Here is a 27,599-nt window from a genome sequence, read left to right as displayed (position 1 = left end):
TCTAAGACTTTTTGGCTAGTATATAAACACCAGTCCCTGCTAACCCTAGACACGACAACTAAGGCTTCCCATAGAGCATTGTCATAAAGCTAGGAGTTTACAGAAGAGTTGGTGTTTCTGTTTGTCACAGCAAACATAAAGATTGGAGTTTTATCGATCACGTCTTGCTTGCATGGCTGTTGCATCTTCGATAACTACCATTGGAATCAGGTCAGTCACTCCTTCGTTTGTGTTTTAATTGTATAACCTTATAAGGCTAACAATTGGTATCAGAGCCACTGGTTATATGATTAAAATCTATTAGGGTTTAATATTGGATTATATAATATTATGTGTTTAATCCAAGTTATTACATACACTCGGCAACATCACCATACTGTTTAAATCAGTTTCAACATAGCCTTTGCTTGCCAATTGGAAATTGGACTACGCTTAGAGGCTCTTTTGATCAAGCATGAATTAAATTATGGAATTGAAGCATAAATTTATATATACTATTCTTATAGAATTGAAGAATGAAATTTAAAAATCATATAGGAATTGGAATCCTATAATGATATAGGTACGTAAGGAACCATATATGTAAGGCGTAGTATTAAAGTATTTTACAGTGGGAACTCTATTATTCTTTTAACTAGCAGCAAGTCGTTAAGTTTCCCTTGCTCCAAATGTTAAAAGTTTTAAATGGGAGGGTTCTATGATGAATAGCTCAAATTCATGGAAATCAGTGTGTTTGGAAAAGGTTGAATTTTTACTGGATAAGGTAAATGTCTCGGACAACGTATTGGAGGTTCTTTGCAACCTGCTCAGGTTCAGAATTCCAACTCTGAACAAAGCAGCAACCAAATATAACAGGAAATAATCGCTTGTGTTGGAAAATTGCATGCGCATGCAATTTCTAAGACTAATTATATACAAGGTTTACATGTAAATTTTTTATCATGACACTTGTTTTTTACGTGTGTTAGCTTGGTCAACAAAATCCAATTTGATTAGTCAAAATAGATTACCACCAATAGTTCTGATAAAGGAATGACTAAGAAAGTTTGATTAGCGTCAGTTTATTGGATTAACAACGATTGAAAATCATGGAATATTTCAGAGTTTCTATTTCAATTTTCATGCTAATGTTTTGGTTGATTTACCATGTGCCACTGATGATCTCAATTTTTGTAAGCATGCTATATTTGTTCTGACCTTACTGAAGAGGCCCTCCGATTTGCAAGCAGAACGAAGTCATCTACCAAAGCAAAATGGTTTGTTTCATTGACTTTTAATTTCCATAATGGTTTATGGTATTTTGGTTGATATATATTCGGGTTGATCCCTGAAAGCTTAAATTGGTAATAAGATAAAGATATAATTGCATGAGTGATGTGCTAATTATTGTAGAGCATGTAAATACATTGATTACCATGTATCGGTTAAGTATGTCATGAATATGGATCCAATTTTTATATATTTTGGCAATACGTATCTAAATGGGCATATGTTTATTGAATAAGAACTAATATTATTTTCCATGAATTATATTCTATATGAATTGCTACGGGTGATACGCTAATGTGACAAGAAACAATTGCATAAGTGCCAGCAATTGTTTGATCAAGCAAGTATACATAATTTTCTAAAGCCAATTATGTATCTACAGTTCGCATAGCATGTATATGTATTTACATTTGTTCTAACCTTGCATTGGAGAATTTCTTAAGATCCCTCAGTCGAACAAGCCCAATGAAGAGGTTCGTATTACATCGGTTATGAAATTCTAGTATGATCTTTCTTTTTGGTCTTCATGATAAATTATATAAGGAATGGTTATGTTGGATTCATGAAGTGTTATATTATTCCTACAAAATCCAACCATGTCGTGACATCTTTCTGATTGTGGGAGACGAAATTAGTCATATCCTATAATTTATCAATACTATTCGGATATATTGTGCCTATGATTGTGATAACATATATTAAAGTTATGTTTTAGGGATGCATATGTTAAGTTCTCCGCATATCAACTTTATACATGCTTGTCAATGAATATAATGTATTTCTTATACATGAAGGTAATTTAATATAAATTTTGGCAACATAATTAAGCAAATGGCGTGTTGGTTCAAGCATGTATGGGATGATGCAATTTTAAACATTGCCGTGAGCTTGGAATGTGGTGCATTATAGTTTTTGGTTAATCATGTGATTATACATATGTTTATAAAGAAGTAGTGAACATATGAAGGCATGAGGTATGTATTTCATTCAAAGTATGTGACTAAATTGATAAGCATGAATTTTCAAACATGTATTATTGTTTGTGGTTTTTCCTATTCCTAAAGAATTTAAACAGTACTTTGATTAGTAATTTTTATGTGTCATAAGGGGAGAAGAAAAGAAACTTATACAAGCCTAATGTATGGCATGTATTGGAGATGTTTCTTTTGAAAGAAAAGAATTTTGGTAGTTCCTTCGTTTAATTTGGTATTTACAAGGCTAATGCACGATTTTGATGCTAATGATTTAGGAGCCTTGTACTACGGAAAGAAATGTACAAAAGAAAAGGAACCCGTTTGACTTAAGAAAACATTTGAACAATTTAGTTTTTAAATTAAAGGAATGTATTGTTCTTTCCCATTACATAAAGTATTTCTATTGAGTAATTGACTCCATAATGATAAGTTTTGACATTCTTGTGGTGGAATAAAACTTGTTCTATATGTGATTAATCTCTTTCAAGTATGCTGTCATGTATTTTTGAGATTAATTTGATGTCAAAGGGAGTCATGAAGGAATTAGTGCCATTTGTTGGCAAAAACTCAAAGCTCGAATCAGGTTATCATAATTTTGTCACTTACAGTTAATTAATCCATATGACTTCTTGTATTGTTTCAGGGCGGAGTTGACCAATGCCTTTTCAACTAAGCAAGACGCAACGGCTTAGTTTGCAATGGGACTATGTTTTTGAGTTACTTTGGTCAACTTTGCATCTTAATTAGAATAAAAGGGATAATCTTCTTGCCTACAGGTGTGGATTACTTCTTTTAGTTTAATTAAGATGGCATAGTATGGGTTTCATTTCACAGAAGTTGTGAAAACCTTCATCTTGCCTACAGGTGTTGAAGTTTTTCATGAAGGAACTTTTGTGACATAAAATCTAGTACTAGAAACTAGTTAATTTTCTTGCCTACAGGTGTAAATTAATTTAGTTTCATGAAGTTTATTGGGATAAAGTTCCATGCCATTAGTGACAAATATTTCCACAATGAGCCCCATAAAAGGTTGTGGTTTGAAGGCATGGAAATCGGTTGCATCATGATGTATTTTGTATCTCTTTATGAGACTTGTTGATGCAAAGTATTGGACCCATGAATGACACACCCTAACCCGAAGACTAGGACGTGCTGGCCGTCACGTGAGCGTGACGTAACCATAACGCAAGCGGAAACGATTTAATAATAAAATACGAGTCAACGAAAACCACTAATTGCAGTTATTTACAACCTAGCATTCTATGTGCATAAGAGTGTACTAAACACACATAAACAGAGCATAAGCGTCTAGGTGCAGTCAAGTAGGACCATAACTATTTTACAACACCCTCGGGTGAAATCCTACATTTATTTAGTCTGTCAGAACACCGAAGCAGTCCTCGTAGGCCACCAACGCCTCAACTATCAACTAGAACCTGGAGGGGCGAAAAACAGAAAACGTGAGTGGGCGAAAATAAAGCTTTTCCGAATCATTTCATAAATCCACAATTATAACCCCTTTTTGGAAAACCTGTATACTTTCCCAGAAAAATAGTATATAGCATATATATCTCAACTGTCTCGATCATCAATCTTATAACAGATTCAATAAAGAATGTACCATGCCAATTTCAATAGTTTAGTATGAATGCATTAACATAATATAATCAGGTAAAAGAAATAATCAATCGGAGGCCCTCTAATAGCCCTGAACGATTGAACCTAGAGCTCAACATCTATCAATCTCACTCTCTGCCGGAGTCACTCCGCGTGACCTGTCCGGCCTTCTGCACATAAGTCGGAACCACCTAATGTAGTCTGAACGACTCATGGTAATATTCGCTCTAGTGCTTCTCTCATCAATCATTTGTATACAATAACCTAAGGTCACCCACCAGTCATAATCTCACTAACACTCTACGACTGGCCCGTCGTACCCACTCCGCGTGGACTGTACGACCAGCATCTACTTGGATCCAAGGCGAGCGTGCGATGCGGTGAATACTATAAGCACTAAACCATGGTGCAGGATATGAGCTCAATATATCATCATCATCAACATAACAGTAATTAAATACTTACCTGTGCGTCCACAGCACCACCTTACATATATGCATCATACGACAGTTCATAATATTCATAACATTCTATGCATGGCAATCAAATCATATTTCATTTCATTTCACTATACTTTTCATTTAAATTTGATTTCTGGGGAAATCGAGTATATAGGTATATATATAAAAACAAATGCCCACTCACTGGTATGTCGCCGGGTCGTAACCCCCTTGACGCCCCTGGATGTGCTCGTCCTCGTTATAAGTTCCACCTAGAAGTGAAATAACTTAAAACAATCATTTAACGCACATTTAATGCACCTAAACCAAACTAGGTAATAAATTCTTCATACGATGCTCAAATTGGGTATATGAATATACCACCGTGACCTACACAACCTCAGGATCATCCCCATATTTTAAAAATAATTTTTAGAGGTCTCACGCGCCCCCACGCGCCTGACGTGGCACGGACCTACGCGCCCCCCACGCGCGGCCACGTGACATGCACACTGACGGCTACAGTGAACGGCGTTAGGGAATATTCCGTCAAATCCTAGTATATTCCGTTAAAAACTAACGGTTTCCGTTAAAACTGACTAACGGCGTCAGAATATTCCGTCAAACTTGACGGAATATTCCGTCACCTTCAACCTTCAGCTCCGGCGACCGTCGCCGGCGCCGGAAACTGGGTAAAATTTCAATTCCACTAATCTCACTCGTTTTTCGTCCAATTTCTTCGCATTTTATACCAAAATGAAGCATTTAACACCTACTATCACGTTGGAAGGTTTTTAAGGTCCAAAAACAACAAGATCATACCTTTCTAAAATTCCTCAAATTCGGCCAAACTCAAACCCAACGATCCCGACGTCCATTTTGTTCAAACGAGGCACTCCGAGCCTCCTCGTGACCTCCTTAAGCTCACTGTGAGCTTTGTTTAACCTAAAACACGGCCATATTAAAGTTTGTGAACAGTGCAAATCCACGGGGTGTTTTGAAACTGGGGTTTTTGAAATAGAACTCACCTGAAACTTGTACCCCCGTGCTCGTGAAGTTCCCAAGATCACGATGGTGATCTTAGATTGGACGTTCGTGTAGAATTGTGGTTGTTCTTGGTGTTTGCCGTGAGTTCGAGTGAGTTCGAGAGTAAGAGAGAGAATGAGAGAGTCTGAAATGAAGAAAGAGAGAGAGAGTGAGACTAAGGAGAGCTGAGGAAGAGACAACCTACGGGTTTTGGGGAAGGAATTCAGGAGGTGGGGATCCCACGTGATAAATTCCAAAACCAACATTAAAACTTTAGTATGTAATTGTACCCCTAAGTCTAAGTTTATGTTTCTGACACTAAATAATATTCCAATTAACAATAGATTAGGGGATTTAGGTAAAAACCAATAGATAAGTGACGCACCTTAATCCCGTTTAGGGATAATTTAGTACTTTCACGTCCTCGGAATTAAAATTCCGGGACAGGCTGTGACAATGAAGGTTAATCAATGATTGCTAAGGTACGCATTGTTTAAGTCTTATGCTTGTAAATCTTTTCAATTTGAATTATGATGTCGGTTTAGAGGATGAAATTTGACTACTAAAGTTTCTTTTGGACATCGAAATTGAAATGATATGAAATTGAATTTGTTATGGATATATAAATTCATGATAGATGCACATAATTGTTTCTGGCAGATTGCATGTCTTGATTTAAATCGGGTGAATGACACGTCTAATGATCACCAAATGACCTGAATTTTGGATATGTTCAACATATAAATGTCTACTATGTGTCTGAAAATTTTCGTAATTTTCTGCCATGTATGTTAATTATGGTGAATTTACTAGTAACCCATGCTCGTATAGACAGTTTTTACTGGCAGATTGTGATGTTTTTTTTGAGACGTGACTTTAGACTACTATTTTGACCCAAAATTGCTCTGTATTTCTATTTTATGAAGATTAGTATGTCTATTTTGATCAATATAAATTTGGTAGCAATCAAGCTTGTAAATTAATTATGATAAATTCTAAAGTAAGTGTAACTCATTGCTGAAATTCTGTTTGACAACTTTATGTTGGTTGTGATGTCTATTTTATTATGTCTAATATATAAAGACATTTTCTTTAGGTACATCTTTGAAAGAATATATTAATGAGTGTTTGCCCAAGTGGGAGAATTAGTGAACGAAAATTGGGCTTCACACTCATTAACTTATTTGCAAGTATAAACTTGAAAACTTAGTGGGAGTTGTTCTAAAATTTTGAGCACTAAGTGGACTTGCATGAATCTATTAAAGCATTATTCTATCTTCCATGAATTTGGGTTACTCGAATATCCATAATATGTTAAGTTGCACGAGTGGATACTTGGTATATGCGTACATTTTTCTGTTACTTGCAATCATTTGGATTTCTCAGTTGATCATTTGTTTTGGGGCTCATAAGGACTTAGCATAAATATGGACTTATTAATACATATAAGATGGTTGTTGGATGCACATTTTTTGTGTAAACAGCAGTGAATGCTTTCATGCTTAGTTATACCTTTTATTGAGGTAATATGCATTCATTGACTAAGTAAGGCTATTCCCAAAGGCAGTATGATTTAAGTGACTTTTGATTTGCAAATTAAGTAACGATGTTGCAGATCAGTGGGAGTTTGAGTTTCGTGTTAGTAATGCCTTACATTTGCAGATGACCTATAAAGTATGTATAGAATCCATGTATTCATATTAATCTCCAGTTGGATTCATTAAGTCACATTTTTCGTGTGCTAGTCAATCATCTGATGAAATATATATCAGATTTCAAGTTGTTATCAAATTGCATATTAAATGTCATGGCATGGTTTGTGCACTACCTCAGTTGTGAGGATTTCCATCTTGCCCGTAGGTGTTGGAAATCACTATGAAAGTAACTGGTATGGTGCATAGATTAGTGTCAAAAACATATTAATTCATCTTGCTCACAAGTGTTGAATTAATTTGTTTTATGAAGTTTTTGGGATATTTTACTTGGACATGTGCCTATTTGGTATTTTCAGTTGTGTCCGTTGGCTACAAACATCGTTTGTATTATTATTGATCTAATGAAAGTGATGCATGATTGTTTTGGAGATGTATTCACACCTGCACGTTATGGTGGTTTCATTAGATGAAGGATATCTGCATTGGCAGATTTAAGGCTTCGAAGAAGCATAAAGTGTAACTTGTGAGTTACAATAAGGTGGACCTGAGATGATATAAAGTAAGACATTTTGATTAATTTAAAGTTTAATTTTAAAGTTTCATCTCTTGATCATAATTTTTGTTTCATGTGAATGAGGATCTTAGCATGTGTGATTATGAAGGTTCTGGGTTGTGTCAACTCTACAACCTTGTTTGTTCCATGTTAAGAAATGCATTTGACAGAAGCTGCATTAAGGACGAGATGTAATCACTGTTACATGGCCACTAAAGTGACATTAGTCTCCAATCTCAAGTATAAACATGAATATTACATTTTGTAGACCAAGTGGGAGAATGTTGGATTTATCCAATATAAATCAACCTTTAAGTGGTCTACTATATGTAATAGGAATGTAATATTGGAGAATAATGTTAATTGTGATTTGATCTCTTAAAGATATCAATCCTATATAAGGTGTCTTATATTGGAAATAGGATTGATGGAATCCTTAATAATATATGATTATGATATTTTACTTGAGAGCCAAGAAAGGAGAGTTTTAGTTTTCCCTTATGGACGGAATCTAAGATTTTTTTGCTAGTATATAAACACCGGTCCCTGCTAACCCTAGACACAACAACTAAGGCTTCCCATAGAGCATTGTCATAAAGCTAGGAGTTTACAGAAGAGTTGGTGTTTCTGTTTGTCACGGCAAACATAAAGATTGGAGTTTTATCGATCACGTCTTGCTTGCATGGCTGTTGCATCTTCGATAACTACCATTGGAATCAGGTCAGTCACTCCTTCGTTTGTGTTTTAATTGTATAACCTTATAAGGCTAACATTACATGGTGAAGGTGTAGAACATGGAGAGTTACATAATGCCTATGGGTACTACTTTCACATGGCTACAGCAGATGGGCTTGTGAAGCGAGGTGATGGAAGGGATAGGCCTTTTGTTTTATCAAGAGCATTATTTGCTGGAATTCAAAGGCATGGAGCAGTATGGACAGGAGATAATTCAGCTGATTGGGATCACCTTAGGGTTTCAGTTCCAATGGTTTTGACACTTGGTCTTATTGGGATCTCATTCTCAGGTATCAAGAGCAATATTTTCTTATTAACACAAAGTTTCTTTTTCAACTGGTACTCATGGATGTAATGTTGTTACAGGTGCTGATGTTGGTGGGTTTTTTGGCAATTCAGAACCTGAGTTGTTAGTTCGTTGGTATCAGTTGGGGGCATACTATCCATTTTAAAGGGGCCATGCCCATCATGACACCAAAAGGCGAGAACCATGGTTTTTTGGGTAGGATTTCCTCTCTATGAGTATATTTTTGCTATTTTAGAATATTCTCTTAAAAGAGAATATGTTCAGATCAATGTTTTAAAAGGAGAAGGCGTAGGCGAGGCGTTTCTTGGATAGCCTTGAGGCGTGAGGCGAAGCCTCATGACACCTAATATTTTAATATATACTAAGTATATAGTTATATTTATAAAACATAATACTTTGAAAAACAAATATAATTATAACTAAATCAAAGATAATATCATCTTTTTCATTACTAAGTCTAGTTGTAATTGGAAACTATGTCATATAGTCTTAGAATGTTGTAGTTATTTAATTTATAGTAAGCATTTATAGAGAACTTCAAGAGAAATAAGACTGAGTGGCCACAATTATAGGGAGTTTCAAGGAAAATAAAGGCTCAAAGTCGCAATTATAGGGAATTCAAAAGGAAATAAAGGCTAAGTGGAGCAATTATAGGAAATTTAAAATGAAATAAAGGCTGAGTAGGCAATATTATAGGGAATTTAAAGGAAAATAAAGGCTGAGTGAGTGGATCAGTTATAGGGAAATTCAAGAGAAATAAATCTTTGTTAATCAAAATGCTAGGTGGCGGAATCTACATGGGCAACAATTAAAAAAACAAAAAAATAGAAAAGAGTTAGCATTAGAGAGAAACTCTCTTCTTCGTTGAAACTAGAACAGCTTCTCTGCATTTCAGAGCCAGACCTGGGTTTCAAAGGAAAAAAAGCCCAGATGAACACCTGGGCGCACCTCAACGGCCTAGGCGCGCCCTAAGGCCGCCTTACGCCGACCCCCACAAAACAGGGGCAAAAACCCAGCCGCCCCGCCTCCAAGGCCTCCTAGGAGTGCCCCGAGGTGAGGTTTTAAAAAACACTGGTTCAGACATAACAAGCGTTCCACTATGGTCCAACTAATACTGATTTAATTTTTCTTTCAAATAAATGAAGTGGAATATTGTAGTACTTTTGGTGGGCGAGCACTCTATGATGGTTAAGTGCCTTTAAATGAAGTAGTGTTGTGATACTTATGCAATATGATTGTCTTCATGGTCTATTATCTAATTGCTTGGTCATATCCCCTTGTGAACATTTTATTGTCTAGAAAGATGATATTATTATTGCTTGAAGTCTAAGACAGGAATCAAAACCATAACATACCTTCTCCTTGAAAAACTGAAATGTGTTTGTGTGATTCAAAATTTGAGAACACGTGAAATATTGCTGGTATATAAGATATGACTGAAATCAATCAAATGGTCTTTACCTTGATTACAGAGATAAAAATACTGAACGTATTAGGGAGGCCATACGCACTCGTTACATGTTGCTTCCATATTTCTACACATTATTCAGAGAGGCAAACACAACTGGTGTGCCAGTTGTTCGTCCATTATGGATGGAGTTTCCTTCTGAAGAAACTACTTTCAGCAATGACGAGGCTTTTATGATTGGAAACAGTCTTCTGGTGCAAGGGATTTATGCAGAGGTATTATTCTAGGTTGATATTACTCATTCATTGTTCCTGTCTACCTGTTTTTGTGTTCTACTCTTTTGATACTGTGGTGTTATTTTATTATGTTGTGCAAGCGTGCAAGACATGCTTCACTGTTTTTGCCTGGAAAGGAATTATGGTATGACACAAAAACTGGAGTCGCATACAAGGGAGGTAAAATCTATAAGTTGGACGTTAATGAAGAAAGTGTTCCTGCCTTCCAAAGGGCTGGAACCATCATACCAAGGAAAGACCGGTTTCGTCAAAGTTCCACACAGATGGTGAATGATCCATACACTCTGGTATGTCTTTTGACTTTAAAGTTTAGGATACTCGATTAACTTTTGTATGTATAGAAGTTAGAACAAGGACTTCTACATCTTTGATATAAAAATATCCATTAATGAAAATGTAAATCCATTCGAGGGCTCACATTGATAGTCTATTTCTTATCCTTGCTTGAATCCCAGTCTCTCTTTGGTAAATATCAAAGAAAATCCTCAGCATTAGAGTTTCCGCGAACTTCATGATGTCGAGAACATAGTTGAACTTCATCATGTTGAGGACATTGTTCCTACGCATAATAAGTACTTGTTGGCAAAGAACAATGGTCTCTACTCATACGTCTGAGACGACCAATTTAGCGAGAAAATCTAGAGGGTGTGGCTTTTAAGAATGGGGTATACTTCTGTACGGATCTGGAGATTAAAGACGCACTTGACATTTACGTGCGGATTATGTCAAACACTCTATACCTTTTTATGTGCTCTCCTTAGCGTAATAAGAAATACCGGTAGGTTTCATAATTCATTAGCCTTGAAGATTGTATTTCCACCCTATAGAGTCTATCCGTTTCATATAGAGCCAACAATCAATGTTTTGTATTGCCTAAGCATTTTGATGATTCGGTGAATAGATATCTGTTGTGGAATTTAAAATTTACTACCTATACCAATTTATTTACACGTTTTAGAGAAATATGATAGCAGATTGAAATACTCTCCACTGGGCAGAAAGGCGCTCTAATTGAACCCGCAAGTCAGAAGGCCGAAATTGAACTGGGCCCACTTCTCATGCATTCGAAGCAAGGTCCAACTGCGATAACAATCCGCAAACCCAATGTCCGGATAGCTGATGATTGGGTGATAAAAATGTTATAAGAATTTTAGTTTTTCGTTATTCTCATGCTGTGAACTGATAAGATGTCCTGTAGGACTTTTTTTCGTTCTTTTCTTGGGTTGGAGGAGGGATATTTCTTAGATTAGTAACTGGAGGAAAACACCAAGTACTTTACATGTGAGAATTATTGATAGGATCTGACATCGTAAGAGGGATAATGCAAGAAAGTAAATGCAGGAAATGGAAAAGGAAATCAAAGGAAATTCATATCTTCATTCATAGTCTCTTTACATCATAAAAGAGGTTTAAATACACTCAAGATAGCTAGGGTTTGAGGTATGGATGGGTCTAATAGTATTACCTAAGTAATGGGCCTAATGGATAGTAATGACAATAGGTGGTCTAACTAGTCATAACCAAAGCCCAATAGTTTAGAGTCGCATCAATCCCACCCCCTTAATATGAGGCTTGTCCTCAAGCTTCTCAAACCGAGAAAGACGCATGCAGCAATCGGGAAAGAGGCCAGCCAATTTGTCCAATGGTCTACCATACTCATATGCAGTATTAGCTTTTGTGTGGTCTTTAAATCACGAACCATGTCCTTCCAAAACTTCTTCAGTGTGTTCACCCAAAAAACAAAGATCATTAACTCATATCCTGCCAAAATGAAATCATGCAGATTTGCCAAATACTTTGAGATGGAATAAAAGAGTTGGAGCACACTAATCTTGACAGCATTGAGCAAGAGAACAATCAACTTTGTTGCATCACCGACCACCAACTCTTGTGGTAGATAGATTGCATTAAAGATGACCAATACCCCATTGTAAGTGAAAGAATTGCAGTCTTGTACCCCGAAAGGATGGCAATTGATGCCCAAATGGTTTTCTGCATTTTGTGCAGCTGGTACCCAAGTCTCAGTAATTGTGGTCAAGAGTAGACAACTTCAAATATTGGCATTTAGATTTTTAGGCTCAGTAACTCTCATTGGGTGGTCAATCCAACTTGGAGCGCTACGGACAATGAGATCACTGTTGATGCTCATAAACAAATGCGCCCATAAATTGCAGACCCAAAGCTTAGTGAATAAGAATACCCCAAGCTTAGTGAGTGAAGGCCAATTGTTGTTCCGCAATACACCAAAAAATGTCGAAGAGATCTCCCACCAGTTAAGAGGTTCCATGGATGATTGAATGCCTTGATAGTCCCTGAAGTAGAGCAGCGAATTGGCACCGAGCATCCTATAAGTTGCCATCTTATGCTGCAAAAAGAGTGCTAAATCAGCAAGACTCTTCTAATAATCGAAACATTTTGGCGCACCATCAAAGGGGTTTGTCATCTGGTCTACTACAGAGCAAACATGTCTGATCCAAGCTGCAGATGAACTATCACTCGTGAGGAACCATGTAAGTGAATCAGATAAGTGTTTCTCTTCTACTCTGTCTTGTTTGACCCCTGTCCACCTCGTGAAAGTAATGTTTGTATTCATTCCCCATAAATAATATGGACCATGTGTGTCGGAACTAGAGCAGGCAAAAGATTCCAACCGATAATAGTAAATCCCTTGTACACTAGAGAAAACCAAATTGCAAAATCTAGTGTTGCTCGCATATTTGCCCAGGCAACTCTCACTTTGTCGTGATGGAGAAAGAGATCAATTGGAACAAAATTTCTGCTTAACACTTCACTCCATGTGAACAATGATATGAAAACTATAGGTTTAGAAGCATGCCCCCTAATTTGTAATGCCCAATCATGGAGAATTCTATGCACTGTAAGCTGAACATCCACACTAGCCATTGAAGGAATGAGATCAGAGAAATACCTTGAAGAAAAATCCAGATTGAGTTTGGGAAGACCAGTAATCCCATTGTCATGAAAATTGAAGTAAGCAATGCCTAAACTAGCATTTCTTGCACCAAATTGCTCCAAGAGAATATTGTTCCTGCTTGTTTGTGACTGGTCAAGGTCATTGATAGCAAATGAATAAATAACTATTGACTCGGCACCCAAGAATTGAGGCAAAATTAGACAAAACTGTAATATCATAGTTTCCAGTGTAGCATTCCAGATTGCTATGAAAATTTTCAATGCATTATCCATGGGCTTAGGATGCTCAGTCTCATTCGGAGTCTGCAACTTTGGAAGAATGATCATCCAATACAAGTTCTCAATCTCAACAACATTAGGAGAAAAAGAAGAGCAACCAATCTGCTCAGTACCCACTGCTAAAGAAAGAAGCATAGATATCAACATTTGAAAATTAAGAGAAAGTGACTCTGCCATGTTTTTGAGATGATCAGTTATGTATCCACGGATAAGAACTGCAAACGCTTCCTCTTCTTGTCTAAAATTCCCATCAGTAAGCCATTTCAAGTTGGCATATTTTTCCAAAAACCTGATAATGGTTCTAGTAACACCTGTGGCAAGTATCACTTGTGATAGACAAGTAGAATGCACTGCAGGATTGATAGGGTGCAGCTGTAGGATCAAGAATTGCGGGTGGTCATTAAAATGGTTCTCCTGGGACTGGAAACAGAGCTTCACCATTCGTGTTTTAGCTAACCAATCTCCCAGATCCCATCCCAGTCAAAATTCAGGCATAGTAGTGCATAGGTAAATGAATGAAGCATGTAGATGAAACATCCAAGGTACCAAAATTGCTTTCTGGGTGATTATTGAGAGAACATAACAAATCCAAAAGGGTGTCCAGATTGCCCTCACCACACCTCTTCAACAATTCATCACACGAGTCAGCTGCACTGAAAAGGCATTTAACTAATTTGCCCAGAAGATACTTACGAAACCACCCACATAAATCATTAAAAAAGGCAGCACGTGGGAGCCAACGAAGGAAAACCCCCCAAGTTGCCAAACAATCAGTCAAGGGATTAAACACTGCAGGTCCAGTTTTTGTAATTTTTGTAATATCAAGCAATGAGAGCTTACGAAAGCCCATAAGCTGCAAGCTGTCGTCTGGGCATGTGAGCCAATCCAATTGTTGGAAGTGTTCTAGGTTGGGCTGATCCCTGAAAATGAAGTGCTGAATTGGACGACAAAGGAAACTTCCCCGGAAAATAGCTCCAGGATCACTTGGGTTTTCAGGGTGTAGTCCTTGACCTCGCTCCCTATCAAAGAAATTTCCTGTCCAGTTCGGCGCTTTCCCCATCATATTTACAAAACTATCCACAAAACACAGACTCACCCATGCAAAAATGTTAGTCAACAAGGTAGATTGAGAAACCAAAATTGTCTCAATATCCCGCAACATTTCTAGTCAGGAATAAAATCGTTAGGAACCACCAAGCAGTTAAATGAAGTGATAATTCAGGGTAGATCGTCTTGTTCATACTACCAACAGATTCTAATGCATAAAGAAACACATCCATGGTGCAAACATCCCCAATTTCAACAAGCCGAAATTCAGGAACAGAGTTAATAATCTTCGTCCAATTGTGCGGATTAAGTAAAAAGTCAAGCATATATTTAGTTCCAATTTCTCCCTTCTTCATTTTGTCAAACACATCTGGGGCAAGGATGTTACTTCTACCCCCATAGGAATTAAACGCAATCATTTCAAAGTTCACAGGTTGTGCAATAAATTATAAATTCAACTGTGCATTTTTCAGTGGAGAATGCGATACTGGTACCTTAGAGACATGTGTAGATGGGACCTCCATTATAATGGAAGACTGAATCATAAGTTTTCCTTTTGGCATTTCATCAAACAACTGGACTGCATTCCTTTGTGAATAGCAAAGAGGAGCCCACGGTTGATCTCCAACAAGAGTTAGAATATCAAATTGAAACGGAAGATACCTTTTCTCGGCTGTAATATTAGAATAGTGAATATCCTTTGTTCTTGGTCCGAATGAGCGACCCTTGTCGAAGAGTTTACACTTCACACGACGTTGTCGAACTCGGAAGATTGGCTTAGGACCTTGGACTCGTCGGCCCACCTTATGACCTGACACCATCTTCATCTTCCTCTTGTGCAATAGGACCTGACCTGATGGTGCAGGATCTGCCATGGTCACTGTTTTGGCGTCCAGGAGTCGTCTAAGTGAAACAGGCATGTGTGTGTCTAGTCCCCTCCCGTTTGTGATGGGTCCTGATGGTGCAGGATCTGCCATGGCCACTGTTTTGGCGTCCAGGAGTCGTCTAAGCGCAACATGCATGTGTGTGTCTGGTCCCCTCCCGTTTATGATGGGTGTGTGTTTGCCTATAGTCGTTGGAGAAGTTGGATCGCTACTTGTAGTTGTAGCTACGGGTATTGAATGGGTACTAAATGTTGGAGTCGCAGACTTTGGACAAGCCGAAGAGAGATGAACCTTCTCACAGCACTCGTAGCATGTCCTCCTCTTAATCGGACCACTGCTCGTACACAACGCACTAGGATCAGCTCCAGTAATGACAGTTGTAACATCCGATGGCAAATCAGTGCTTATTGTTGTAGCTACTGGTGTCGTGGCGGTGCTAGGAGCCGGAAGCACTGCAAAAGACAACATAGGGAAAGATGCTTGGGTTGTAGTGTTAGTTGCTGGAGCCGTGTGAACTGTCGAATCGTAACCCAGGTCAAGGTTGTAAGGAGAGACCTCATGGGGGTCATGAAATCGTAAACGGTTCTCGGAATCAAAAACCCACGAATGTTGTTCATACGACGATGGAGAGTAAATTTGGGGGTCGTGAAAATTAGGGTTTGTGGCATAGGAATGAGGGATTTGAGGGACATCGATGGAGTCCGAATACACAACGGAAGGTGGTGCAGGGTGCGGGAGGAAAATGGGACTGGTATACAAAGGAGCGACGGGAAGCTCAAGCATATACGAGGCTGGGTTATCTGGTGGTCGATAGGTAAGAGCAGAGGAGGGAAAAGTGGGTTTATACTCGAATGGAAACTAGTAGTGATCGGGAGGAGGAGGAGGTGGTGGAGGCGGAGGTGGGTTTGGATGTTCATACTGAGAAACATTGGTTTCTGGATTCCAATAGAACACCAGACCACTGGACTCATCCATCACACTCCACGGTGCTGGAAGTGTGGGATCGACGAAGTCAAACCACAGATCCACGATGGATCTTTGGCTCTGGTACCAATTGATAGGATCTGACATCGTAAGAGGGAAAATGCAAGAAAGTAAATGCAAGAAATGGAAAAGGAAATCAAAAGAAATTCATATCTTCATTCATAGTTTCTTTACATCATAAAAGAGGTTTAAATACATCCAAGATAGCTAGGGTTTAAGGTATGGATGGGTCTAATAGTATTACCTAAGTAATGGGCCTAATGGATAGTAATGACAATAGGTGGTCTAATTAGTCATAACCAAAGCCCAATAGCTTAGAGTCGCATCAATTATACATTATCCACTGCACCCGTGGGATTACATTTCTATTTAGGTCAGTTCTTGTTATGGTTCCTCCTTGACGTCTTTTGGCCGAGGCACGCTCTTGTTTGTTAGCATTCTGATGCCCTCGCAATGCTTGGGAAGTAGAGAACAATCTCTTGCAAAACTTGCATGTGAAACCCTAGGTTGGGATTTTTTGCCATCATCACCACCATTACCACATGGGTTATTGTCTCTTGTCTCCCTGAGTAGAGATGGTTCTAAGCTAGAGTTCGATGATGAACCCGAGTTTAAAGGGTGCGCTTAAGCTTGGACAACGATTTTGATCCTTGAGAAGGTTCAAAGTCGTCGTTGTACTGATGCGCTTGCAAGTGATGCATGTTTAGGTTGATTATCAAATCCATAAGCAGGGTCATTGTTGGAAAGCCACAAATCAAGTAAGGGACATGGTGGTGGTGGTGGTGGCAGTGGCGGCGACAGTGGCAGTGATGGTGATGGTGGTGATGATGATGATGTGTCTACAAGCTATGCATGTTTGGGTTGTTCATCGTCGGATTCATCGATGGCGACTTCTACTTTGGTTTTCTGGTCAGGTGATCATGGGGACTATCTTTTTTGGTGGTGGAGTATTAGCATCTAGTGCGACTTCAATGTTAGAAGCCTAAGAAGGGCTTCGATCTTCTTCTACCATCCTAAACTGATTATAAAATTTAGATTTGATGAAAAATTGAGGATGGTAACTACTTTTTATCTTTATTTTTGGTTAACTGGAATTAACGATACTAGAGCAAAAGCCATAACACTACAAAGGAAAGCCCAAACAAGGGACCAACAAGGGATGACATAACAACGAAATAAAAGAGTGCTGGAAAGATGCAAAGAACAGGACACTACAAAGCAACCAACAACGTCACCTCCCAGCACCCATTCATAACCCATTTAATGAGAACAAGGCAAGTCATCCTTATTCAGGATGTTGACCATTGAAGATGAGGGTCCGTTGACCCACGTAGAAATGCTCATTTTCGAGTTCTTAAAAGGACGTCAACCAATCCATAGCCTTTTTTGCCGATCGGGGACCCATGACCATGTTGGAAGTATGCCCACAAAGCCACTCATTTGATGTAATAGCTTTTGGAATACTTAACGTATTAAACTTTTATATGTTTAATGAAGAGCAAAGCTTATTGTTAATCACTATTTATTGTATCTTGTGTTTAAGCAATAAGGGAATCCAAGGAATGTATTTGATCTAAGAGATAAGTGATTTAAGTAAGTTAGATTAACGAGACCTTTCTCTTATGTTCATTCCTAAAACGTTCCTAGCCATAGGATTGCCAATTGGGCATTGACAATCTGCTAAGGTTAGTATGCGTTATGTCGACTCAAGCGCGAGTATGACAAGTCTCAAGTCATTTAGTGTTGGACACTAAGATAAACACATAGGTGCTCGAAAGAGTAATCGAGTACACTGAACAACGATCAAAAGAGAGTTCAAACATACATGTCATGTAAGAACTCGATAGTTGCAATATGCAAAGTAGTCCTTTGACCTGAGGCATCATAGATGTCTAATGGTTAGGTCCTTGATCTTTGATCATGTTAAATGGCATTCCATTGGAGTGTTCACGGCATTGTTGGGATCAAGCTATCTAGTCATGTAGGCATATGAATGTACAAGAAGGGATCTCTAACCTTCCATGGTGGAAGGAGAATACTCTAAGATATGATTCGGGAGTCTTTGGCCAAAGCGTATGAATATGACTTAGGAAGTTTGTTCCAAATCATGTTCAATTGAATCATATAGAGAAGTATCACATTGGATAGTAGACATGAAACAAACTATCACTTAAACAATGTGATTAAGAGTATTGTATTAGAGAAGGACCTTATTGCATTGTAGTTGTAACTGGATAGGTTCTCCAACCAATTCTACTTAGCTTGGGTAACCATGACATACTGCTAGGTGTCACTCATGGTTTGTGGAAGCCCTAATGATTAGCAAACACTAATTTTAAGGGAGAATTGAAATGTGGTTTCAATTCACAATCGATCGTTAAGAGTAACAATCGCCCACTACCTCGCTGAATGGAACCTAATGGATCGTACACCGAGTAAGGATGATAGTGAAGAAATAAATAAGATAGATATGCAATTAAATTGTTTAATTGAAAAATGGTCAAGATTAATTAATTAGTTAATTAATTATACGAAATGTTCGTATTAGGCTTTTAAGTTGGTTTTGGGCTTCGGGGCCCAAAAGCGTTTTGGTCCACAAGGCGCATTATGTTTAAGTTGTATGACAACTAAAACAAAATGGGCAAATTAGCCCAATGACAAGGTAAGGCCGGCCATAGGGTGAGGGGTTGCAAATTTGGATTAATTACAAGTTTGCCACTCACTTGAAATGAAGTATAAAATCAACTTTATAGCTTTATTTCTTATTAGGGTTTTTCTTGGTGAAATGAGGTGAAACACTTTCTCTCATTTTCTCTAAAGAGGCCGGCCACTTAGAGGGGATTTAGCTAGCAATCTTTTCTTCTCTAAGTCATCCATTTTCATCTTCACACTTCATCCTTGGTGTGGAGATTTAGAGACATCAAGCTTTTGATGTTTTGGAGAACTAATCCTCAAATCCTCAAAGAAGAAAAGGAGCACTAAAAGGAGGAAAATCACAAGGAAGATCCAAGGAGCATGGAGGTGACTTGAAGGCCCTCCACTTGGGTGAATCCCTTGTGTAAACAAGGATGAGTTTCAAGGATAAAGAATCTCTAAATTCTTAATTCTCTTTAATGTTGTTAAAGAGTCTTTTGGTTCACCATATACTAGGCTTTGAAAGTCATGGGTTTTGTGAATTGTTTTTGAATGCATGCCTACTTTAATGTGTTAATAGTTTGCATATGTATTCAAATGTTCTTACTTGTTCTTAGTTAGGACAAAATTTTTCCTTCAGACCAGCGACAGACCTGGGAATCTTACCCGAGCTTAAAGAACATTTTGCAGGATAGGGAAAGCCTCCCATCTTCCAAAGAGGACAGAATTATTTAGACAGAGAACATTTTCCTTTAAATTTTACTCCACAATGATCCTACACAAACCAATCTGGTTGGCAAGTGAGCAGCCAACGCCTCCGCCATCTCAACACTTGAAGCCGTGACCCTGGATTTTCTAGCAGTGATGAAGTTTCCATCAGAGTTTCTAATCACCACCCCAACATACCTCAATTGAGACGTGGTTCCAGCTACCTCCCACATTGACTTTGTATAGTTAGGATTTTAAAGGGACTAACGGGTACTAGGCTGAGAAACAACATGATGTGCCTGATTGCATGGTTGGGCTCTGTGATGCCTCTCTGTAGACCCCAACAACACTCATAGAAGGAAATGTAAGATGCGCAAAAGAGACCAGTTTGTGGTTGAAGATGGCATTGCTCCTTGCCTTCCAAATATTCCAACAAGTAAAAGCAACCCAAGTCATAATCAGGCCCTACCTGCTTAGTGCCACATTCGTATCAACCATCGATTGCAACCAAGCACCAAAAAAGGTGATTCCCGTTTGATTGATTCTATAGTTAAGCTACCCCTGAACCACACGACTCCACCAACAAGCATAGAAGAAACAGCTGCTTAACTGTCTCATCCTACACCAAGCAAATTAGGCAGGTAAGAGTAGGAGATAACCATCTCTTGAAAAGGTTTGCCATAATCACAAGGGCACGGTGTAGGGCTTTCCATATAAAGCATCGGATTTTAGGTGGCCTTTCCATCTTCCACACTCCTTTTTAGACCTGACTGTTAATCACCAAAGAGCTCATTGGTGATGCTGGCTATTGGGGCCATCCAACCATAGAGCCAATGATAACTCGATTTGATCGCGAAGATTCCTCTTTTATCCATAGGCCAAATTAGACGGTCATGGCTCCTAGGAATCCCAAGTTATATATTCTTTATTGTGAAGTACTCCCTCCATGACACAAGTTCTCTGATGGGTTCCAAATCCCATTCTCTCGAATTATGACAAATCAAGGAATTAACTTGTTGGTTAGCAGTGATAGTGACTTCATTACAAAGGATAGGATGGCCCCCCGAGGAGAGAGGGGAGCCACATATCCACCCAAAGTCGCACGTCACAACCATTCATTACCTTACAGTATGGATCTTTCAATAGGATCTCACGTCGCTCCAATAGACTTTCCCACGAGGCCCTAATTCCTTTTTTAGCTTACAGAAACAATATATATAGGATCTCACGCCGCTCCAATAAGGTTTAACTTCTAGTAGACTCGCTCCACAAGACCCTACTTCCCCGTTTAACTTCCAAAAATGACATATTAGGAAAATACCTAGCTTTTATGAGTTGCACCCAAAGATCATTTGGCTAATTTATGATCAGCCAACACTGTTTTGCAAGGAGAGCAAAGTTAAATTCCGTCAAATTCCTGAAGCTGAAACCTCCCTCATAATTGGCTTGCCCAGCTTACCCCAATTAACCCAATGGATTTTTCTTTTGTTTCCCTTTTGACCCCACCAAAATCCTCCAAGAAGGGAGTCATGCTCAATGGTAAACAGAGATGGAGAATTTAAAAACATTCATTGGGTAAATCGAAAGTGCGTGGGTCACCGCTGTTATGAGCACCTTGTTGGAAATGTTCCATAAACTCAATCATATGATGTTACTTTATAGACATTTCACATGTTTAACTACACTAGTTGAATGGAAGGGAAAAAAATTATTGTTTAGAGCCATCTCATTAAATGTTATACACTTAAACAATAGGTCCAATGAATATGGCATTAACAATCCGTTAAGATCAGTACATGTTATGTCTTCTTTTTGGGAGAGTGACTGGTCTCAAGTCATTGGTGTGATTGACACCAAGACAAGTATATAGGCGCTCAATAGAGAATAAGTCCACTAAACGCGATCAACGAGGAGTTCTCATACTCATGTCATATGAGAACTCATAGTTGGGATAATGCAAAGTAAGGCTTTAACCTGAGACATCACATTTGTCTTATGGTCAGGCCTTTAGTCTTTGACTGTGTTAAAGACATTCCATTAAAGACTGTCCACGACATAGTTATGGCTAACCTACTTAATCATGGGGACATGTGAATGTGCAACAAGGGATCTCTAACCTTCAAACCGTTGAGGGAGAATACTATACAATATGATTAAGAATCTTTGGTGAGAGTATGAACGAGATTTAGGAAGTCATTCTAAATCACATTCAAGGTAATCATATAAGTAAGAGAATTGCATTGGATAGTAGACGTGAATAAACTATCAAACCAAACAATGTGATCAAGAGTGTTATATTGGAGAAAGACTGTATTGAATTTGTAATCCCAAACTGAATAGGTTCCCTAACGTCTTCAAACTAGCTTGGGTAGCCATGACATTAGGGATGGGCAAAATACAACCGCGGTTACCCGCCCATTTAAACTTCATGGTTACAGTTATGGGTAACTGTTTAGATAAATAAACGGTTATGGGTATAACCATTTACTCGTGAAATTTAAATGGGTGGTTATGGGTATTAACTGCGATTATAAACGGGTAACCGTTTACCCATTTATTTTATATATGTAATGTTGAATATTTTAAAAATAAAATTATATATATATGCGACTGTTTGATAGGGGATGGGAAGTTGTGTTATTAACCCAACCATCACATCTCTTCAATTTGAATGTTGCATCTTTTAATTGTTGCCGAAAAGACATGCGTCATGGTCAACAAGTGTAATCCTTCTCCTAACCATGTTCTCTATCGGACAAAACTTAAATCAATGCTATTGACTATAGTGCATGTGACAGCCCGTCCCGGGAAACAATTATCGTTGATGTGAAAAGACCAAAATGCCCTTAGGTGTTGAGATGTGTTGTGTGTGACATGCTATTAGAAGTGGACTAATAGGTTAAATTCCTAAGTTTTTGGGACCAATTGGAACTAAAGGAAATTAGTGGTGATGGATTGGTGACTTTTGGACCACACACACTACACTTCACTATCTCTTTCTCACTCCTGTACACACACTCTCTCTCTTTCTTCTCCGTACGGACCACACCTAAACCAAGCCAAATCTTCACAGATTGAGGGATTTAAGGTCACCATCTTGTTCCTTGTGGCCTTACGAGTTGAATGGTACTATTTTCTGGGATTAGAACCTTCATTTTCCTCGAGAACCCAAAAATGTGCAATGTTCATGCACACATAAAAACGAAGGTTTCAGTGATTTTGGAGATCATAGGGAGCTTCTAGACGTCTCCACAAAGCTTGGAGTAGTTCGTTGACGTGTTTTGGATGTCGGGATCGTGAGTTTCAAGCTTGGCCATATTTTGTGGAATTTCTACGGCGAAATCCCGTGACTTTTAGAGCTTCAAATTGGTAAGGTTGTGTTCTTCATGATTAGTTTGGTGAAAATTTCTTGGAGATTGGTGTTGAATTGGCTGAGATATTAAGGTTTTTTGATTTCCCAGTTTTTCGACGACGACAAGGAATCCGGCGAGCAATCGGAGAAGATGAGCGAATATTCCGTCAGAGTTGACGGCATATTCTGACGCCATCAAGTAAACTTAATAGAATTCGTCAGCTTTTAACGGAATATTCCTAACGGGGTTAGAGAATCCGTCAGGATTCCCTGCGCGTGGCGGTGCGTATTGCCGTGCACTCGCCGATGCGTGCAGGGTCAAAAAATTATTTTGAAAATTTGGGGATGATCCTAAGGTTGTGTAGGCCACTGTGGTATATCCATATACTCAATTTGAGCTTTATATAAGAAGTTATTAGCTATAGTTGGCTAAGTACTTTAATAACGTTATTTCAGTACTTCTCCTATAGGCGAGACCTATCCGGAGGACGAGCGTAGCCAGGCTAGGCATGGGGGTATGACCCCGCTGCATATCTGTGAGTGGGCAATTATTTTCAGTATATATATATCTACTTGACGTTTTTCCCAGAAAACGTATTGAAAGGAAATGTGATTTAAATGCCATGTCATATATGCCTCATATTTTAGTATATGCATTATCTTAATTATGCATATTGTTGCATGGTGCTGTGGAGGCCCAGGTAAGCTACAAGTGAGTACATTATACTGATAATGGTTATGAGATATGATGATGATGATGTTGAGATGTATATTAGAGCTCATAATCTGCACCCCATTGTTAATGCTCCCGCCCAGAGTTAGGGGCATAGTCCTTCACGTGATGTTCACCTCCCGCACCACATGCTCATCTAGGATCCAAGTTAGGTGCACAGTCTTATCGTATAGACCACTTTGAGTGGGTCCGACTTGTAGGTGACCCGCGATTTATCGCACAGTCTTCACGTGATTGTAGCACTAGAGCATATTATTATTTTACACCCAGTCTTGTCGGTCAGACCACGTGAGGTGGTTCCAACTCGTGTGCAGATATGTATATACATGATGATTTATTTGATGAGATATGTGACGTATATACATGATGATTTATATGATGAGATATGATGAGATATGTGATTGAGATGAGCTCTAGATTCTGCCGTGTAGATCACGTCAGGTGACTTCAGCTAGTAGATGGTTATTGTGAATTGCATCACCTAGCTTACTTTTGGTATTTTTATGTTATTAGGCATGGCATACGCATGGTATATATATATACAAATATGAATCTTGATTTATTGAGCATGATTTGAGATATATACATATGTATGTATTCTATTTTCTGGGAAAGTATCTATATATTTGTTTTACGGCGAGGCGTTAGTATATTCAAAGGAAAATAAGGTTTTCATGTAATTGTGTTTTTACTGACCCACTCAACTTTGTTTTTCGCCCCTCCAAGTTTTAGGTACCAGAGTTTGGTGGCCATGAGGAATCCAACGGTGTTCTAACAAAATCCGAAAAAGTAGGATTCACCTTCGGGTGTTGTATCTTAGTAATTGTCTTACTTGACTGCAACTAGACTTTCTTATTGCTCTGAAAGTGTATTTATACACTTAGACTCTCACTAGCATCCTTTCTTAACTAGGATTGCTAGTTGCTTGGTTGTAAATTGTTCGTATTTCCTTACTCTTTATCGCTTCCGCTTTGCGCACAAGGCTACATCATGCTCACGTGATGGCCAACACGTCTCGACTTCGGTCGGGGTGTGTCAGTGCATGGTTTATATAGCTCATTATATATATATATATATTATGTTAATACTTTACATTATGGGTTAAATAACCCAAGAATAGTATCTTCTAAACAATTTTCATAACCCAAGAATACTTAGCAAATATTATACTACCTTCATTGGTAACAGTTAAAAATATCGTCCGTAAACTATTATTTCAATTATTGGAATGGTATAAGGACTTAAAATTTTAAAATATGGAAAGGTATGATGAATGTACCTATAACGGTGTTTAATTGTCTTAATTTTCAAGTTGTTAAAAAACATGTAGAAGGGTGAAAAAGGGGTAATGGTAAAAAAAAAAGAAAAGATAAACGGGTTAAAAATGGTAAATGCGTAAACGGGTATTAAACGGTTACAGTTAAATGGGTTTGCGGTTATGAGTATGGTTAATCGTTTATAAATGGTTATGGGTATGAGTATAACCATTTAGGCAATTACCTAACGGGTAAACGGTTATGTGGGTATGAGTTTAAACGGTTATGGGTAAATAACCGCGGTTACCCGCCCATCATAACTGTTGCCCATCCCTGCATGACATACTGCTAGGTGTCACTCATGGCATGTGGAAGCCCTAAAGATATATAATGACTAAAGAGAGAATTGAAAGTAAGTTTCAATTCACAATTGATTTAGAAAGAGTTCTAATCGCCCATTGCCCCGCTAATAGGAACCTAATGGATCGTAAACCATGTCAGGTAATGATTAAAGAATTTAAGGAAGATGAGTAAGGACAATTAAATAGTTTAATTGTATATGGAAAGGATTAATTAATAAGTTAATTAAACATACGAAAGGTTCGTAACGGGCTTTAAGTTAGTTTTGGATTTAGGGACCCAAAATGGTTTAGGTCCACTTGCCCCATTGAGTTTAAGTTGTATGACAACTAAAACAAAATGGGCAATTAACCTACTACACAAAGGGAGGCCGGCCTTGCTAAGAGAGGGAGTGGTCTTGGACTTATTAAAGTTTGCCACGCAAATGAAGGAAGGTATAAAAGCAACTTTATAGCCTTCCTCAATTCTTCTTTGGCGTCAAAACTTAGAGGCCTCCTCTTTTGATGGCTTTTGGAGAATCCATTCCTCCATCCAAATCCAAGAAGACATAGAGCGAAGAAGTAAAGTTCCTCCATCCATAACCCTGGAGCAAAGAAGAAAAATGAAAGAAAGCCCTCACATGGGTGATTAACCTTTGCTAAGCAAAGAGGTGCTGCAAAGGTATAAAGTTTCTCAACTCACTTTGTTTGATTTGAGTAGGTTCACCACCACTACTAGGCTTTGAATTTCATGGTTTAAGTTTTGTTTTAAAGTGCATGCAAACATGCTTCCGCCATTTAATTGTTCAATGCATGCAATATGTTGATTAATGAACTTAGTTTCTCAAATATTTTCCTTCACAATTCATTACTACCTTGTGACAGAAGGCCTTTCTTCCATCTTTGAACTTTTCTCAGCAGTCTTTCTTTAACATAAGCCAAGGCATGGTAGTTTGATCTTCCCCATATTGTAGGCATACCAAGGAAATTATGGGATTGAAGGTTAGAAATCTCTTATTACGCATTCACCTTCCTCCAAGGTTAAGTAACTTAACCCCAATTATGTCGTGGAAACACTCTAATGGAGTGCCTTTGACATAGTCAAAGATCAAGGACCTAACCACAAGATAGCTACGATGCATCAAGTCAAATGACTATTTCGCATTATCCTAACCATGAGTTCCCATGTGAAATGAGTATGAGAACTCCTTGTTGATCGCATTTAGTGGACTCATTCTTTATTGAGTACCTGCACACTTGTCTTGGTGTCAATCATAACTATGCCTCGAGACCAGTCACTCTTCGAGAGAGAAGACATAGCATGTACTGATTTTAACGGATTGTCAATGCCCAATTGGCAATCCTATGATCAGGAACATTTAGGATATGTGTACGAAAGAGAATTGTCTCATAAATCTAACTTCTTTAGATCACATTCTCCTAATTATATATTCATTGGACTTATCTTGTAAGCGTATAATATTTAATGAGACGGCTTTAAACAATAATCATTGCCCTTATATTAAACTAGTTTAGTTTAACATGTGAAATGTTAGTTAAAGCATCATCTTATGATTGGCCTTAGGGCATATTTCCAACAAGTATACTGACTTGAACACAACCATCAACAACATCTCCATAGCACCAAAGACAAGCCTTTACTGTTGGAAATGTGCCCTAAAGCCAATCATGTGATGATACTTTATGGACATTTCACATGTTAAACTAATCTAGTTTAACATATAAAGGGCATAGATTATTGTTTGAGCCGTCTCATATAAATGTTATATGCTTAAACGATAAAGTCCAAGGAATTTGTGATTGAGAGAATGTAATCTAATGAAGTTAGATTCTTGAGACCATTCTTTCGTAGACACATCCTAAACGTTCCTGATCATAGGATTGCCAATTGGGCATTGACAGTCCGTCAAGATCGGTACGTACTATGTCTTCTCTCAGGGAGAGTGATAAGTCTCGAATCATTGGTGTGTGTGACATCAAGACAAGTACGGTAGGTGCTCAATAGAGAATGAGTTCACTGAACGCGATCAACGAAGAGTTCTCATATTCCATGTCACATAAGAACTCATGGTTGGGATAATGCAAAGTAGTCCTTTGACCTGAGGCATCATAGTTGTCTTGTGGTTAAGACCTTGATCTTTGATTATGT

At 38.2% G+C, this 27,599-nt stretch overlaps 1 protein-coding gene across 4 annotated transcripts; it reads left to right on the top strand.

The window, feature by feature from the left end:
• Positions 1-5,788: 5,788 nt before the first annotated feature.
• LOC139196393 (probable glucan 1,3-alpha-glucosidase) lies at positions 5,789-11,659 on the top strand. 4 transcript variants are annotated; one of them, XM_070822280.1, is made up of 6 exons: positions 5,789-8,254; positions 8,380-8,559; positions 8,636-8,771; positions 10,049-10,259; positions 10,361-10,567; positions 11,255-11,659. In XM_070822280.1, exons 4-6 carry the CDS (start codon positions 10,095-10,097, stop codon positions 11,423-11,425), a joined length of 543 nt encoding a protein of 180 aa, XP_070678381.1. In that variant the 5' UTR covers positions 5,789-8,254; positions 8,380-8,559; positions 8,636-8,771; positions 10,049-10,094; the 3' UTR covers positions 11,426-11,659. The 4 variants fall into 4 exon arrangements, with proteins under 4 accessions (XP_070678381.1, XP_070678380.1, XP_070678374.1 ...); XM_070822279.1 differs by having other exon boundaries at positions 8,377-8,559; XM_070822273.1 differs by having other exon boundaries at positions 8,320-8,559.
• The last annotated feature ends 15,940 nt before the right edge of the window (positions 11,660-27,599 follow it).

Source organism: Malus domestica, chromosome 01, assembly GCF_042453785.1.
Source record: "Malus domestica chromosome 01, GDT2T_hap1".
In the NCBI taxonomy this organism is placed as follows: domain Eukaryota; kingdom Viridiplantae; phylum Streptophyta; class Magnoliopsida; order Rosales; family Rosaceae; genus Malus; species Malus domestica.
This window is presented reverse-complemented; position numbering and strand designations above follow the sequence as displayed.

What these genes read in the sequence shown, in the direction of transcription:
- LOC139196393 (XM_070822280.1), top strand. Translation starts at nt 10,095, where the DNA reads ATGTTGCTTCCATATTTCTACACATTATTCAGAGAGGCAAACACAACT. An exon ending in TGCAAGGGATTTATGCAGAG is followed by an intron (nt 10,260 to 10,360) that starts GTATTATTCTAG and finishes ATGTTGTGCAAG; the next exon opens with CGTGCAAGACATGCTTCACT. An exon ending in TGAATGATCCATACACTCTG is followed by an intron (nt 10,568 to 11,254) that starts GTATGTCTTTTG and finishes ATATGATAGCAG; the next exon opens with ATTGAAATACTCTCCACTGG.